The sequence below is a fragment of the Acanthopagrus latus genome, chromosome 20, assembly GCF_904848185.1.
Source record: "Acanthopagrus latus isolate v.2019 chromosome 20, fAcaLat1.1, whole genome shotgun sequence".
Lineage (NCBI taxonomy): Eukaryota > Metazoa > Chordata > Actinopteri > Spariformes > Sparidae > Acanthopagrus > Acanthopagrus latus.
In genome coordinates, this window is record NC_051058.1 from 11,606,434 (window position 1) to 11,621,554 (window position 15,121).

General features: G+C 41.9%; 1 protein-coding gene across 3 annotated transcripts in view; it reads left to right on the forward strand.

The window, feature by feature from the left end:
- Positions 1-15,121, forward strand: part of taok2b (TAO kinase 2b) — a 28,018-nt gene that overhangs the window by 6,309 nt on the left and 6,588 nt on the right. For 2 of the 3 annotated variants that reach the window (XM_037082512.1, XM_037082513.1), the window contains exons 3-17: positions 365-436; positions 531-632; positions 1,572-1,617; positions 1,725-1,821; positions 2,109-2,222; positions 3,581-3,672; positions 3,845-3,938; positions 5,076-5,157; positions 5,932-6,099; positions 7,298-7,504; positions 8,241-8,467; positions 8,682-8,859; positions 9,009-9,137; positions 9,354-9,557; positions 10,071-10,310. In XM_037082512.1, the coding sequence (XP_036938407.1) occupies positions 365-436; positions 531-632; positions 1,572-1,617; positions 1,725-1,821; positions 2,109-2,222; positions 3,581-3,672; positions 3,845-3,938; positions 5,076-5,157; positions 5,932-6,099; positions 7,298-7,504; positions 8,241-8,467; positions 8,682-8,859; positions 9,009-9,137; positions 9,354-9,557; positions 10,071-10,310 (2,052 nt within the window). Of the gene's footprint in view, positions 1-364; positions 437-530; positions 633-1,571; positions 1,618-1,724; positions 1,822-2,108; positions 2,223-3,580; positions 3,673-3,844; positions 3,939-5,075; positions 5,158-5,931; positions 6,100-7,297; positions 7,505-8,240; positions 8,468-8,681; positions 8,860-9,008; positions 9,138-9,353; positions 9,558-10,070; positions 13,841-15,121 lie in introns of those variants that run through there. The other variant, XM_037082511.1, reaches the window with a different exon arrangement.

Here is a 15,121-nt window from a genome sequence, read left to right on the forward strand (position 1 = left end):
CAATAAGAACACAAAGTGGATAAACCTCATCAGCAGAAGATGAAAGGTGGCAGGTAAAAGCACGGTGTGAGTCAAGGACAAAGGACAAACTCTGAAGCGGGGGATGTAAAGGCCTGTGTAATGAAGGGTGAAAAGGAGCTAGTCATGGATGAAGGGATCGACGGGAGAGGGCAGAAGAGAGGAGGGAAGGAGGCTCAGCCCACAGAAATCTTTGTTTTATGTAATAGTGATTTCTTTGTTGGGACTGATTCAAAAATGACTGATTAATCCCTGTGTTTTGTCACTCAAATCTACTGGTTCAGATACATTTTTGCTCGCAGAAAGACTTAATTCAGTCTGTTTTCTATCACCTTTCCACTTTTAGGCCCATGACATCCGCACAAATGAGGTGGTGGCCATCAAGAAGATGTCCTATAGTGGCAAGCAGTCCAATGAGGTAGGAGCTAATCATTAATATAAACAGGATTTTATACATAAGATCAGTTCGTCAGGTCAGCTCATCAATGATTGTGTCTCTGCTTCTGCTCCAGAAATGGCAGGATATCGTCAAGGAGGTGAAGTTCCTCCAGAAGCTGCGCCACCCCAACACTGTTGAGTACCGTGGCTGCTACCTGAGAGAGCACACAGCATGGGTGAGTGTGTGTGTGTTTGCGTCTGTGTAAATAGATTGTGCTCTACATATCTACAGCAGCTCTGTGTGCTGTCTGTGTCACATTTATGAAATGCACGTACAAAAGAGGCTTTTCAGTTTGTTAGTGGTGTTGCTTCGGTCCCTGTGACATACAGAACAAACACTGAAACAAAAACATACGCTATCTTGTAGTTCTTTGTATTTATCGTTGCTTGACTCTGATGTTTCTGCTGTGATCAATGGAAAAAAATGGGAGGAAGAAAACTCCATTACCACTGTCTCCACAGTAAACGATGTGCTGAGTGTTTGATGGTTATTTATTTCTGCTTTGGAACGTAACCGCCATGAAACCATTATCAGATCAAGTTTTATTTCTCCTCTTTACCCATTTTATTTCTTTCACTTCTTTGTCATTCACGCCTTCAACAACAAAGCATTACTTAAAAGACAACAAGAGATGAAGAGACCCCCGTCCTAATATGCATTGTAGTTTTTCTATGACATGGTTTGCAAGATATCGTCAGCACAGGATGTGTGCTTGACCAATCGCTGATGTTCTGCCCTGAAAATTCAACATTCATCTGCACCTTTATTCCTGTTTACAGTAATTTACCTAATGTGGTAAGACATTATTTGCTGGTGCTGGTTGTCATGTCGATCAGCTTCTTCTATGTGGAGGCTTCAGGCCTCCATTTTGATTTGGACATGACAGCACTTTTCTGGGCTCTACCGTTCACCATCAGCTCTCACACTTTAATAACTGTACTGAACTCTCTGGGAAAAGTGCCTGAAGTCCGAAAAAAAACCAACCTTTCCATTCGGTTCAAGTGTGAAAAATGTCCTTAACATCAAGTGCTCTCCTGGGTTAGGCTCCCTAAAATAGCTGGTGTTTTTTTATTCATTTATTATTTTTTTAACACACCCTCTGCCTCTCTCCTAGCTGGTGATGGAGTACTGCTTGGGCTCAGCTTCTGACCTCCTAGAAGGTAAGTGCAAAAGAACAGATAAATGAGTGATTAATAGCACCTATTGAGTTAATTACATGTTTCACATAAACGGTGCCTGATACTGTCTAATATCTCTCTTCTCTCAGTCCACAAAAAGCCCCTCCAGGAAGTGGAAATAGCTGCCATAACCCATGGTGCATTGCAGGGATTGGTGTATCTTCACTCTCACAACATGATTCACAGGTAGCCCCCCATTCCTTTTCTCACTATCGGTATCTATTCTGCTCTCCCTGCCCACACTTCTGAGAGGAGACAAAACAAATACAGGGGAGAAAGCACAAACTGTGCTGCCTAAGATAAGCTTATGCAATGGTGAATGTACTCACACACTTTTCAGTAGCACATTTGGGTGCATCGTGCTGCTCCCCAGCCTCCAACAATACATTTTTATATGTCTCAGTGTGTTTTGTCTTACTCACTGTTTTTCCTGACCAGTCATTCTCTGTTATCTGATCATTTGTGTCTCACAGGGATGTAAAGGCAGGAAACATCTTGCTAACAGAGCCAGGTCAGGTCAAACTGGGAGACTTTGGCTCTGCCTCCATTGTTGCCCCTGCCAACTCCTTTGTGGGAACACCTTACTGGTAAGATGTTAGATGTTTTCTCACAGCGGTGTCATCCTTGTCATTAGATAATGGTTTGAGAAGTAACCCCCAGCTGGATTAATAGGAATCAAACAAAATGATGATCCAGAAAAGCTTGCGCCTTGCTCATGTCAGTAGTAATCAGCTTTTCCAAACACAAACAGTTGTCAGCCATTGTGTAGTATTCCTTATCAAGCAGGTCCACATATCATGATACACTTGAAAGATGTTTTTGAAGTCGTATTTCTGAAGAGTCCAGTCCTGCTTGGTTTAGAGACGGTCCTGGTTGCCACGGTAACAGCAAGTGTGGTTTACCACTATGGGTCAACAAACACTCCTTAAGCTACTGCTACTTTGTTTTGACCACTGTCTTGTTTTTTTATAGATGCTTTTTTTGATCAATGTTCACAGCTGGCGCTAACCATGATGAAAAAGACGTTTTTTCCTCTCACCGCTAACTTGCCCCCACGCAGTATCAGTGTAGAGAGAGAGCAGTAACTGAACAGTTCCTGTTCTGTTCTTCCTGTGAGTAATGACAGATCCCGTCACTCACAATTAAAACTATTTTATTAATATCTGAATTTAAATGCATTACATAGCTGTTGCAAATGAATAATCTGTCTATAATAACACCAATATGGAAATTCTGGGTGCACAGGTTTAACATATACTCATCAAAGTAGTGCACCCTACATCTATAATCCAGCAAGGCCGCAGTCTAGAATATGGGATTGGACTTCATCTGAATTAAGCGTTTGTTTACTGCCTCTAATAATGTGGTCTCTGTTGTTTCAACACCGGCCACTGGCTTTGGAGAATTACACTTTATTGGCAGATAAGCCGAGGCCCATAGACTGGTGGATCCCTAGTTTTATTTGCACAACAGCAGACTTCAAGTAGCGACGACTTGCCTCTCTCTGTGCTTCATGTGTTGTTACACTTGTGAAGCGAAAACCAACAAGGTGTGGCGGCCTGACAGTCAAATTCATTCAAAACATGCAGCAGAGCAACGTTCAAACTTCAGTCGGCAGATTAACTAAGATTTAAACTATGAAGTGATGAAGTGATTTCATTGTATCGTATATCACTCATATTTGAGTGTTGAGTTCTTTACTGTCAACTGATCCTTTCTCCGTACCCGCATATTTCCCTCAAGGGCGTCGTATTCCAGCGTTCATCAGCTACAGTTTACTGTTGTTATTGTACACGAGGCAGCCTAGCCCTCATCGTGCTCATGTCTATTCATGTGAGACGCTTGGGAGGACAGTGAGCCCTGAGGTAGTGCTCTCTGTTGGTCCAGGATCAAATAAAAAAAGAGCTGGAAATAGCTGAATTGCTGTGTTGTATCCTCCACGCAGGATGGCCCCTGAGGTGATCCTGGCCATGGACGAGGGGCAGTACGACGGGAAGGTGGATGTGTGGTCACTTGGCATTACCTGCATAGAGCTGGGTAAGACACAGCTAGTAAATGGTCCACAAATGTGTTTTTATGTGTTCACAGAGCCAAAAGCATCCAACCCGTTTGTTTGCTTTCTCCTCCTCTTTTTTTTTTTTTTCTTTCTTGCTCTTTATCTGCCACTCTCTGTGTCTGTCATGCTATGTCGTGCTTTGTCACTCTCTAGCGGAAAGGAAGCCTCCTCTGTTCAACATGAATGCTATGAGTGCCTTATACCACATCGCCCAGAATGAGAGCCCTGTGTTGCAGTCTAATCACTGGTGAGCGTCGGCCCTAAGCAGCCCATGTCCTTTTAGGCAAATAAGCCTTTTGTTGCGTTGTGAGTTTTCATTTATGCTGCTTGGGATTATGTTATAGATGTTGCTTTTGTAAAAGAGCTTCCAAAAGTATCAAGGCTCTTACAACATCCTGCTTTTAAAAAGGTTGAGGATTGATTGAATTTACGATGTTTTGAGACAAGTTTGACATATTTTAGGAACCGTTGCTGGCAAAGTGCTGATGAGAGGATTAAAATATCTGAATTAACTTAGAGCTATTATCAGAAAAGGCCACTTGCATTCAGTTTCTTTTAGTTTGTCTGAAGCATTTGGTCCTTTCAGATCTCAGTAAATCAAGAATAACAGATCAAGTAATATTTCTGTTCCTTATAGACTAAAAGAACCTGGTAAACAGAATAAAACTTGTGATGCCTCAACTTGCTGTCAGAATAAGCATCTGTTAAAGGTTTTAAAGGATACATTCACCCAAAAAAGAAAAATGTAATCATTATCTACTCAACTTCATGCCAATGGAAAGTCGGGTGGAGGTTTTATAATCAACAGAACATTTCTGGAGCTTCACAACAAAACAGCATTGTAGCATTCTCCTAAACAGCATATAGAGACTTGTTTGAAAATGGCTCCACACAGCTCTTTAAGAATAATCAAAGTCTCCAAAAACCCTGTGATCTTAAATTGATCTGAAAAGAAGTCACTGTCATCCTTTTGAGACAAAGTCTTTACTGTAGGTATCAAGCTAAAGATGTTATCAGGCACTCCGTCTAAAGTGGTTGCACTTCTTTTCAAATCAAAGTAGGATCTTAGCGCTTTAGGGGACTTTCATTATGTTGGAAAAGCTGTATGGAGCCATTGTATGTTTTTGTTGGGTTTGTTTTGGGGTTGTTGTTTTTTTTACCTTTTTAAAAAGTTCTTGATCAGCTTACGTTGTTTAGGGAAATTCTGCAATATCTTTTGCTTTGAAATTCCAGAAATGTTTTGTGGACTAGGAAATTTTTTTTTAAATGATATATTTCAACATCACTTAAGTAATGTTAATAGTTAGACCAATTAAATTCATGAATCTTTGTTGCATATGTAACACACAGGCTTCTTTTATAGTGACAATTTTATCATTTTCAGGTCGGATTACTTCCGCAATTTTGTGGACTCCTGTTTGCAGAAGATCGCCCAGGACAGACCTACCTCTGATGTGCTGCTCAAGGTACAAAGCGTCAAAAGAATTGTTTGATGTCATGCATGAAGGCCGGCCAGAGACATGTGACCATCTCTTTGTCAGGGAGCGTCTTTGTGATCATACAAGAGGAAATCTGAAATGTTAAACGAAGTGCTCCCCTTTCTCTTCACTTGGAACCAAATGCAAATGCTATAGTTATCTCTCTTTACGGTCGTTGCTCCAGTTGGCATAAGTCTGCCCTGGCACAACAAGCAGGTCAGTTCGTTGCTGTTGGGGAAACAAATTATTTGCCGAGCACTTGAACTTCAAAGGGGAAATATCAAAGGGGTGTGGAGGTGTAATGTGTGATCATCATCAGGAAGTAGGAAGTGTAGTTTGGTTTATTTGCAATTTTGTGCTAAAATGATGCTTCATAGAAACTTATTTGTGCAACATATTCTAATTTGATCAATTGAAATCCATAGTGACAGTGTTTGTCGCAGATTTTTTCATTTGAAGTAAACACTTTTATACTTTTATTACGTGCTGTGCTGAGTCAAAACTGCACTGCACCAACTAGATCAATAAAAAAGGCATGAAGTTACACAAGAGTCAACTGGGAATGATCGCCTCTTGACAGAAGAGGCTGCAGGAGCCCCTTCTCCTTTCTGCTACATTATTTATAGATGTTTTAGTGAAATGGTCCCTCTACAGGAGGAAACAATCAAGATCTTGGTCTCTGAATCCTGTGACTATTCAGTAGTTCACCCCATCTCTCTCTTTTTCTTTCCCCCCGTTATGTCGTCCTTACTGTCTACCCAGCACCATTTCCTATGCAGAGAGCGTCCCATGACAGTGGTGATGGACCTGATCGCCCGCACCAAGGATGCTGTCCGCGAGCTGGACAACCTTCAGTACCGGAAGATGAAGAAAATCCTCTTCCATGAGGCACACAACGGTCCCGCACCAGAGGGAGGCGATGAGGAAGAGGTAAGAATGGGACGGAGGAGGAGGAAGAAAAGATATGAGGTTAAAAAGGCAGGCAGAATAGAGACACATGGAATAAATAATGACTAAAATCATATTAAATTAACAGCTGTAGCCTCTTAAAAGTAACACTCCTCATTTTTCACAAGCTGCCTGATTGAAAACCGAATGTCCTGAAGTGATATGAATAAAAGTTGAACTGGAGAAAGTAACTCCTGAAAAGATTTATCTCTCTGTTAGAGTTGTGAATGCTTCAGAAACACTCATAACACAGCAGTGTCACAGAGTGGAGCTTCTTCCCTCACAAAAGACTAGACAACTTTATTTAGGCCAGTAATCTGATTACCCACTGGTATTAATGTTAATTAAGGATAAACGGATGTCACCTGCTGCCAGCAATACAACATCCAGCTACTACCTGAACGTGTTTGGTCTTTGCTAATGAAAAAGAGAGAGGCAGAGAGAGAATTGAGCAAATCTTGAATTTTGCCAATCTGGGTGTGAGAGCTCTGAGTCATTCGCACCACTGCGCCAAACACATCCACGTTCACACGCTCAAATGTATAAACAAAACTTGCACCATAGAGGCTGTATGTCATAAATGGGCATTTGTTCAGCTTTCTTTATCAGCCGATCCTTTGAAACATGCCCCGATCTGCACTGATATGATAGTGGTTTGCTTTTGATGGTCTGAGTAAAGCAGTTTGCATTTCCTGCTAACAAGAATGGAACAAGAACACATCTGAAAAGCCTGGATGAAAAGCCTGTAGTGGTCTGTTGTTCATGACTGCATATTCCACTTGGAAATGCTGCTTAGACTTTAATCACAGAGTTCCTGTAGTAATGTTTCAGAGTCTGTGAGGGCAAACAGCTGGTTTTAGCATCCATCCTGCCTTTGTATTGTACTTCTCAATATATCATGAACTGAGACCCCTTCCTCTCCATACAAAGGCCTTTGTTTCCATCAGCATTTAATTCCAGTTGGCTGTTCCCCCCAAAAGGAAACAAAGGAATTCAGAGAATGTGGGGCTGCACTTGTGTCCCTGTTAGTATGTTTAATATTTTTGCTCTGTCTGCTCAGAAGGGTTTTCTTCACATATTATCAACATAAGACATACAGATTCACCATCCTTAAAATGTTGTCCTTTCCCAGAACCTTTTAACCATTTCACCTACACATCCTCTTCTTCCTCTCCACTAGGATGTGGAGCAGTATATGCTGCGCACCGGCACAGTCAACAGCATGGAGAGCTCCCACTCTCTGCCATCCATGTCAATCAGCGCCAGCTCCCAGAGCAGCTCGGTCAACAGCCTGGCAGACGGCTCTGACGACAGCGGGGAAATGGCCATGATGCAGGAGGGAGAGCACACCGTCACCTCCAACAGCTCCGTCCTGCACAAGCCCTTGGTCAGTACAAATGTCAAGATGTCTGTAGGTGGGAGTGCGAAAGTCACGTCTCCTGTAAACCCCCAAATGACCATCAGTTTCACATCAAGTGTAGCATTTAAAGAGAGAACCAACTGGTTTTCTTTTCTCAAGACTGATAATATCTTAATGGAAGTAAAACTCATTAGATGATGCACAAGTCCCTCTTAAAATGTATCAAATGTAATAGATGTGAATATTTTATGAATTGTAGGTCCTGAAAGACATAAAAGAAGTCTTACATATGAGTTTGAAAGCTCTTCATGGCCACAAACATTTTTTTAATTTTAATTTATCCATCTTCTGAATAAGACATTTTGTGATCTTGATAATGTCTTAAAAAGCATGCAATTTAAGTGTCTCATACCGTTGACACCCTGATGCATCACATCAGTCTTATTTAAATGCTGGAGTTGAACAAACTACTGTGTATATTGGCCACCTGTGATCTACAGGGACCAATTATACACATGCAGATTTGCACCACCTACAGGAAGTAGAAGGCAATGGAAGCACTAGTTCTGACCTGCAGATGCACAGTAGACATGTCTGTGTTGCCACCTACCGTGCAGAAGAAGAAAGTCACCACACAGCAACTACCAGTCATATTTAGTTAAATGAACAGTTTTGGTAATCTTTTAAGATTTTGTTAAAAGATGAGTCGGTTAAACATACAATGTAACTTACGTCTTTTCTTCCTCTCCTTGGTCTCCTGTAGAGCCATGACAACATCTACGACGATCCCTATCAGCCGGAGATTGATGCACAACTTGAAGCTTCGTCCGCTGGTGGCGGCGGCGGCGGTGGTGGTGGAGGTGGAGGAGGAGGGGGAGGGAGGCGTCGTCGAGGCAGAGACCATTTTGCCACAATCAGAACCGCCTCGCTCGTCACCCGTCAGATCCAGGAACATGAGCAGGGCTCGGCCCTCAGAGAGCAGATGTCAGGGTAAGGTGGCCATGGCAAATAAGGGTTTTTATTGAAAGGGAAGGGAAAACAACCGCCGGTCAAGTTTATTTGTGTTGCTCCTAATCATAATGGAAATAAAACAGCCTTAATGCTTGAACTTCAAAGAAAACCTTCATTGAAAATCTTGTTAGAAATGAAAATGATCTGTCCCTGTCTCTTTCTAGCTAATTTCTTGTTCTGTGTCTCCTCACAGTTACAAGCGAATGCGGCGGCAGCATCAGAAGCAGCTGATGGGCCTGGAGAACAAGCTGAAGTCAGAGATGGACGAGCACCAGCTGAGACTGGACAAAGAGCTGGAGAATCAGAGGAACAGTTTTTCAATGGAGGGAGAGAAACTGTCCAAGAAGCACCAGGTCATAATGGAGAAGGAGGTGAGCCGCAGGAGGAGGGATGAAGGAAGTTTACCACTTGTGTGCTTCTTAGACCCCTGATGTCAATGAGACTGATATTATTATTATTATTATTATTATTATTATTATCATCATCATCATCATTTTTTTTTTTAATTATTTATTTTCAGACAAAGGCAGTCCTTACTGAGGAGAAGAAGTTCCAGCAGCACATACTGGCCCAGCAGAAGAAGGAGTTGACCAGTCTGCTGGAGTCCCAGAAACGGCAGTATCGGCAGCGGAAAGAGCAGCTCAAAGAGGTGCTCCTACACGACACAGACAGTCTAGATCAGTGGTGTCAAACTGATCCAGTAAAGGGCCATGTGGCTGCAGGTTTTCATTCCAACCAACCTTGGTTGGCCCTTTACTGGATCAGTTTGACACCACTGGTCTAGATCTTTCAGCTTGATATCGTTCCTTTTTATCCTATACCTCTGGGATTTCTGGTCATCTCTTTTAATTTATTTCCCTTCAAGGAATTGAACGAGAACCAGTCGACACCAAAGCGGGAGAAACAAGAGTGGCTGGTGCATCAGAAGGAGTGTCTGCAACAGCTGCAGGCGGAGGAAGAGGCGGGCCTGCTGCGACGGCAGAGGCAGTATTATGAACTACAGTGTCGCCAGTATAAGAGGAAGATGCTGCTGGCACGCCACAACCTGGAGCAGGATCTGCTCCGAGAGGTACCATTTTTAGATGGTCGGATCAACAATTCACATCTCCATGAAACACTTTTGAAACAGGTAGCAGTTGAATTCCGTTTTCATCCGTAGAACTAACAACGAAGACAAAGTTAGGCAAGAGAAGCGTGTTTAACATCACTAAATCATCCTCAGGTAGCAAATTATAACAAAGATATAGTTTTGATTTTATTTTGATGAAACAAACTACTTAAATATATAATTTAGGAAATGCCTAAACATTGATGGGGATCTTCGTTCATCATGAGCTGAATCAACTCCTTTATTTATATAATGTGTGTGTGTGTGTGTGTGTGTGTGTGTGTGTATATGTATATATATATATATATATATATATATATATATATATATATATATATATATATATATATATACTCAGTATTAAATGTGTATAATATATCTTTTAGTTGAAATATACATTAAACTTTGTTGTGTGTGTTCTTTAATAATCTTCCTCGCTCTGCCGCCTCTTCATCATCCTCTCCTCTTCCCCAGGAACTGAACAAGAAGCAGACTCTGAAGGACTTGGAGTGTGCCATGCTCCTGCGGCACCACGAGTCCACCCAGGAGCTGGAGTTCCGCCAGCTGGGCTTGGTGCAGCATACGCGGGCCGAGCTGATCCGTACACAGCACCAGACGGAGCTCACCAACCAGATGGAGTATAACAAGAGACGTGAGCAGGAGCTGCGTCAGAAACACGCTGTGGAGGTCCGCCAGCAGCCCAAGAGCCTCAAAGTGAGTGATGGCACCCAGGGCCCGGGGTCTCCCGAGGAGGGAGAGGGCCAGGCTGCAGGGGGGCTGAGCGGGGAGGCGGAAGTGGAGGTGGAGGTGGAGGAGTTGGAAAAGGAGAAGGTGGTAGCTAAAGAGATGGATGATGGTCAGGATGAGCTTGATGGAGCAGTACTAGAACTCAGCGATGAGGGGGTGGAGCTTGTGAGTGTCCCTGTGGTAGAAAGAAAAGATGAGGTAGATGAAGACAATCAACCAAAGGGAATTACTGAGGGAGAAGATGAGGATGGAGAAGAGGAGTGGAAAATCGGTGAAGAAAGTACAGAGGTGAGAGAAGTAGAGGGAGTGCAGTGGGAGGACGAGGATGAGCACAGTAAAACGACACATGTAGACACTGATGACGAGGAAGAGGAGGGTAGAGGTGTGGCCGACGGCTGTCCGTCAGAGCTCATCTCCTCTCTGTCCCTAGAAAAGAGACGGCTCCGCGAGCGAAACATCGATGAGCTGTCCGAGTTTTACTTCCCGGACACTCAGGAGCTGGAGCCCATCCCCAGCTCACCCCCTCCTCCCCCTCCCCCCGCCCAGACTTCTCTTCCCTCACTCTTTTCTCACGCCATCTGCCTCCTGCTCTCGCTCTCAGCCGCTGCCCAGCCCTCCAACCTCACTCTGCTGCTGCTCTCCATCTTCCTCCTCTCACTCCGTCGCTCTCCCCCTCTGCCCTCGGTGGCCTCCGTCATTCTCTCCGCCGAGCTCGCCTTCTTGGCGCTCTTCTTCTCGTACCTCTTCCTTCGCTCCTGCTGCTCTCTGTCTCTCTCCACTTACCTGACGCTCAGCCTCTGGGCTAGTGGCCTCTTCAGTTTAGGTCTGTCCTTTAGTTTGGGGATTTATTACATCCCCATGATTTTGATATCAGCTTCCTTCCTCAGCTCTCCCTCCATCTTCCTCTCTCTGTATCTGGTGGTGGTGCTGGTTGTCAGGCCAGCCCGTGATTTCCTCCAGCACGCACCCCGCAAAGTCAATCGCCTCTGCATGCGCGTCCTGTTCCGCCTGCCTCGGCCCCTGTTCACCATGTGCCAGTCAGTCCTTGGCGGTATGGCTGAGCGTAACCTCTATGAGATGTTTCCGAAAGCAGGGCGCAACTGGGGTGTGCGCCAGTCCAAAATCCCTGTCCCCTTGAAAAGCCTGCCTTTAGAGCATCAGGCTCGCTGCACGAACACCTCTCCCTTGGCCAAGGGCCTTCTGTGGGTGAGGCGGTTCAGTAGACGCCCCCTCGGGGTGCTGGCAGACCTGGCTAACTCTGTAGTGTTAAAACTAGCCAGACAGCTCCTTATAAAGCTGCCGCCCAATATCAGAGTCAAACTCCAAACTCTGGGGCTCGTGAAGAAGGAAATCCCGAGCAGGCTGCCCCGACTGCTGCCCAGGGAGATGAGAGAGAGGAGGCAGAGGGAGAGGAGGAGGAGAGAGAGGGAGAGGCAGAGGAGGGTAGAGAGGGAGAAGAGTTTTCGAGATGAGTCGAGGTGGGAGTGCGGGTTGAGGCGAACTTCGTCTGGAAGGTTTGTCAGGTCGAAAGTACGGCCATGGAGATAGCAAGAGTGTGAGACAAAGGAAAGAGTGTGACACGTGTGCTGGTGGTGTGTGTGTTTGTGTGACCATGATCATGCTCCATTGTTCAACCATCATCTGTGTGTCTTTTTGATTTGGGTCCATGTGTCTCTCTTGTTACATGATTCCCAAACTGGTTTTTGGTCACACATCTCCCAAGATGAGACATATTTTCCCTGCACACTTATATCAGTGTGCGCTGGCTGAAAGTGATTTTGGCTGTCAAAGCTTATCCAAACATGTGTGCACACAAGCTGTACTGTCGATTCAGCAGATGTTAACATGCAGCTGAACCCACGGTTACTGTACCAAAAACCTAGTGAAGTTTTAATGTTTCATTATTGTGCTTTTTGTAAAAGTTCCTTTAAGTGTCTTTAATTTTATTATTTTGCTCTTAATTTGTAAGACAATTATTTTTATGGTTATTTTTGAGACCGTTTTTGTGCAATCTTGTGGTTTTTTTTTTTCTTCATTAGTGGTCTTATTTCATAGGGCACACTGTGATGTCAGTGCTTAGAACAAATATTACAGTGTTGCGTAGCGTCAGGGCTATAATTCACTCCCCAAAGCTGAATACTGTGAAGCGTAGGAAAAAAATACTTCTGCTAACATCACCCTGAACACTAGCTCCCAGTCAGTATAAAAGTGCAATAAACAGCTAAGTAGAAATATCTGGGACCACTGTAGGACGTCATTAATGTTGGGAAGTCAAAATGGAAAACTGTTAGCCAGATTGACTTGAAAATAATCAAGTTGGGGCCAAGCTGCAACATGAAGCCTGTCCATTTCCTCTTTTCATGTTAAGACATCAATAAATGTCATTTACAGCTGATTCTAGTCAGACATACACTTTTTATTGCACGTAACGCAATAATCTTATGATTTACCGTGTAAACATTTAGATAATTCCCCTTTTGATAATCATATGAATACCAGTTGAGTGCCTAGTTACAACAGTTTGCACACATGTTAATAGTCTGTTGTGAAGTAACATATCCTAAATTTATAGCAGATGGATAGTGGAAACTGATGTACTCTGGAGTAGTACAATATAAACAAAAAAAAACTATTTAATATTTCAGTGTAATTTATATGAAGCCATATAGACAATCTTTTGAGACACGCAATCATAAAATAAGTCCAAAGATTGACGCAACTACTGAATGTTAACATTAAAATTGAGACTATCATATGAAGAGGATATCCAGAAATAGACAGCTGTTATTGTGCACTGTCCCAAAGAGCATGTTAAAGATACCACATTTGGGAGAACAGATCACTTCTGTTAAACCTTTAGCCTTCGAAACGTCAAAAAATACTGAAAAACTGTCAATGAACCTCCGAAAGTGTAATGTGATGTCATCCAATATCTCGTTTTGATTGACCAAAAGAAAGATATTCAGTTTACACTGATAAACATACATAGTGAAAGCAAGCATAAAATCCTGTGATTCATTCAGTGTTTTTGTTTTAAAAAAAGATTAATGAAAGAATTAATCGATTATTAAAACCATTTCTGATCATTTTCTCTCCATTCGGACCAAAACTTGACAGTTTAAAGTGCCGTTTTATAAACTTATTCTTTTGAAGAATTGAGGACTTGAACACCAAAATGCTCTGATGTTTACATTTAATTGAATGAAGTCAAATTAACCAAATATAACTGAAAGTATAGTGACAGAAAAAGGATTTAAAAATGTGCATATCTGCAAGGGAAGCCTGGTTAAGATGAGTAAAATGCTTTTGTTCATAAATGCTGTTCATGTAGGAAGAATTGCCCTGTTGAGCTGTTCTCATGGAGGAATATCACCGAGTAGGAAACCTCGATCTTAACTGTATGTGACTCTGAGGGAACAATGAATAGGGCACTTGTTTTGGGTGAGCTGTATTAAGGAAGTTGAGCTTTAAAAAAAAAAAAAAAAAAAAAGACATTTCACAACAAACATTGTTTTATTTGAATGTAATTTATTTGCCATTGATTTGTTTGTGTTCCAGTATCAGTTGTTTCCTGATCCTCTGTGTATGTTTACATGTGTGTATCCCGTTTTGTTTTGGTGTGACACCGTCTAAGAGTTTATACCACCTCGAGTTGTTTTTTTTTTTTATATATATATATATTTAATTTATGCAGTATTTATCAGATTAGTACTGCATCATGTTTGGCAGCCATTTTGTTATTTTATTCTCATTATAGCTGCATGAGTGTTGGCTTACTGTATGGCTGCGTGCTCGCAAGCATAGATAAAAAAAACAAACAAACAAATATTTTGTCATACTTCCAGATTTTTCTTTACACAAAAAAATAAATTCTTTTGTGTGAAAATCATTGTCTTGTTTGTTTTTATGATTTTCGTTTCCATTATTACCGTGTCTTCATTTGTTTCCTTTTCCCCTGATTTATCAGCTGATCGTCTTGTATGTAAAAAAAAGATCCCTTTTACCTTTTCGTTCATCACATTCCTCCTGTATCATCACACATTTTTATATCTGTTGTCATCTGATGTGCCCTCCCCTTCGTCTGAAATCCAGCAAAAAAATTAATATCAGCAGCATTTTGACTTTTAAGTGCTATTTCTAATCAAAATATACAGTTGAAATATGGTAAAGAATGTTAAGAAAGACATGTATAGTTCTTACAGGTGGACTGTTTTTGGGTTAATCATCATATTTACCAAACCAATCATAAGTTTAGTTTTGAGTGAATGAAAATAAAAACTAGTCCTTAGATCTTACCTAGATGTTTCTGGATCACACATTAGGAAGAGTTTGTTTCTCATGGTACAGTAAGGAAATGATAATAAAAACCATAGTTCAGTTATAATTATCATGTAGGTTTCTTTGCTTCCCAAAATAACAACAAAAATATCGATCTGCTATGGACCAAATTATTTTAAACATCAGTATTGACCCAGAATGTCACAAACAGTGCATCCACAATGTAAATATCTCAAAAGAAGGGTGCTTAATTTTTTAATTATAACTTGGAAAAAATGGCAAAAATAATAATGTAAACATGTTTTATCACTTTAGGTGCCAAAGAACTTCAGAGTTATTCTCAGTTGTTTGTGTTTTCTGTTGTATTTAATAATTTCCCCAGAAATTTGCACTGAAGGCTTATTTTCATTGAAAAAAGCCTGTGGGTTGGCCCTTTAAACACTTTCCAGTCTGTTACATTTTATTTCAATACTTGTTCTTATGTTATTAGGAATTACTGA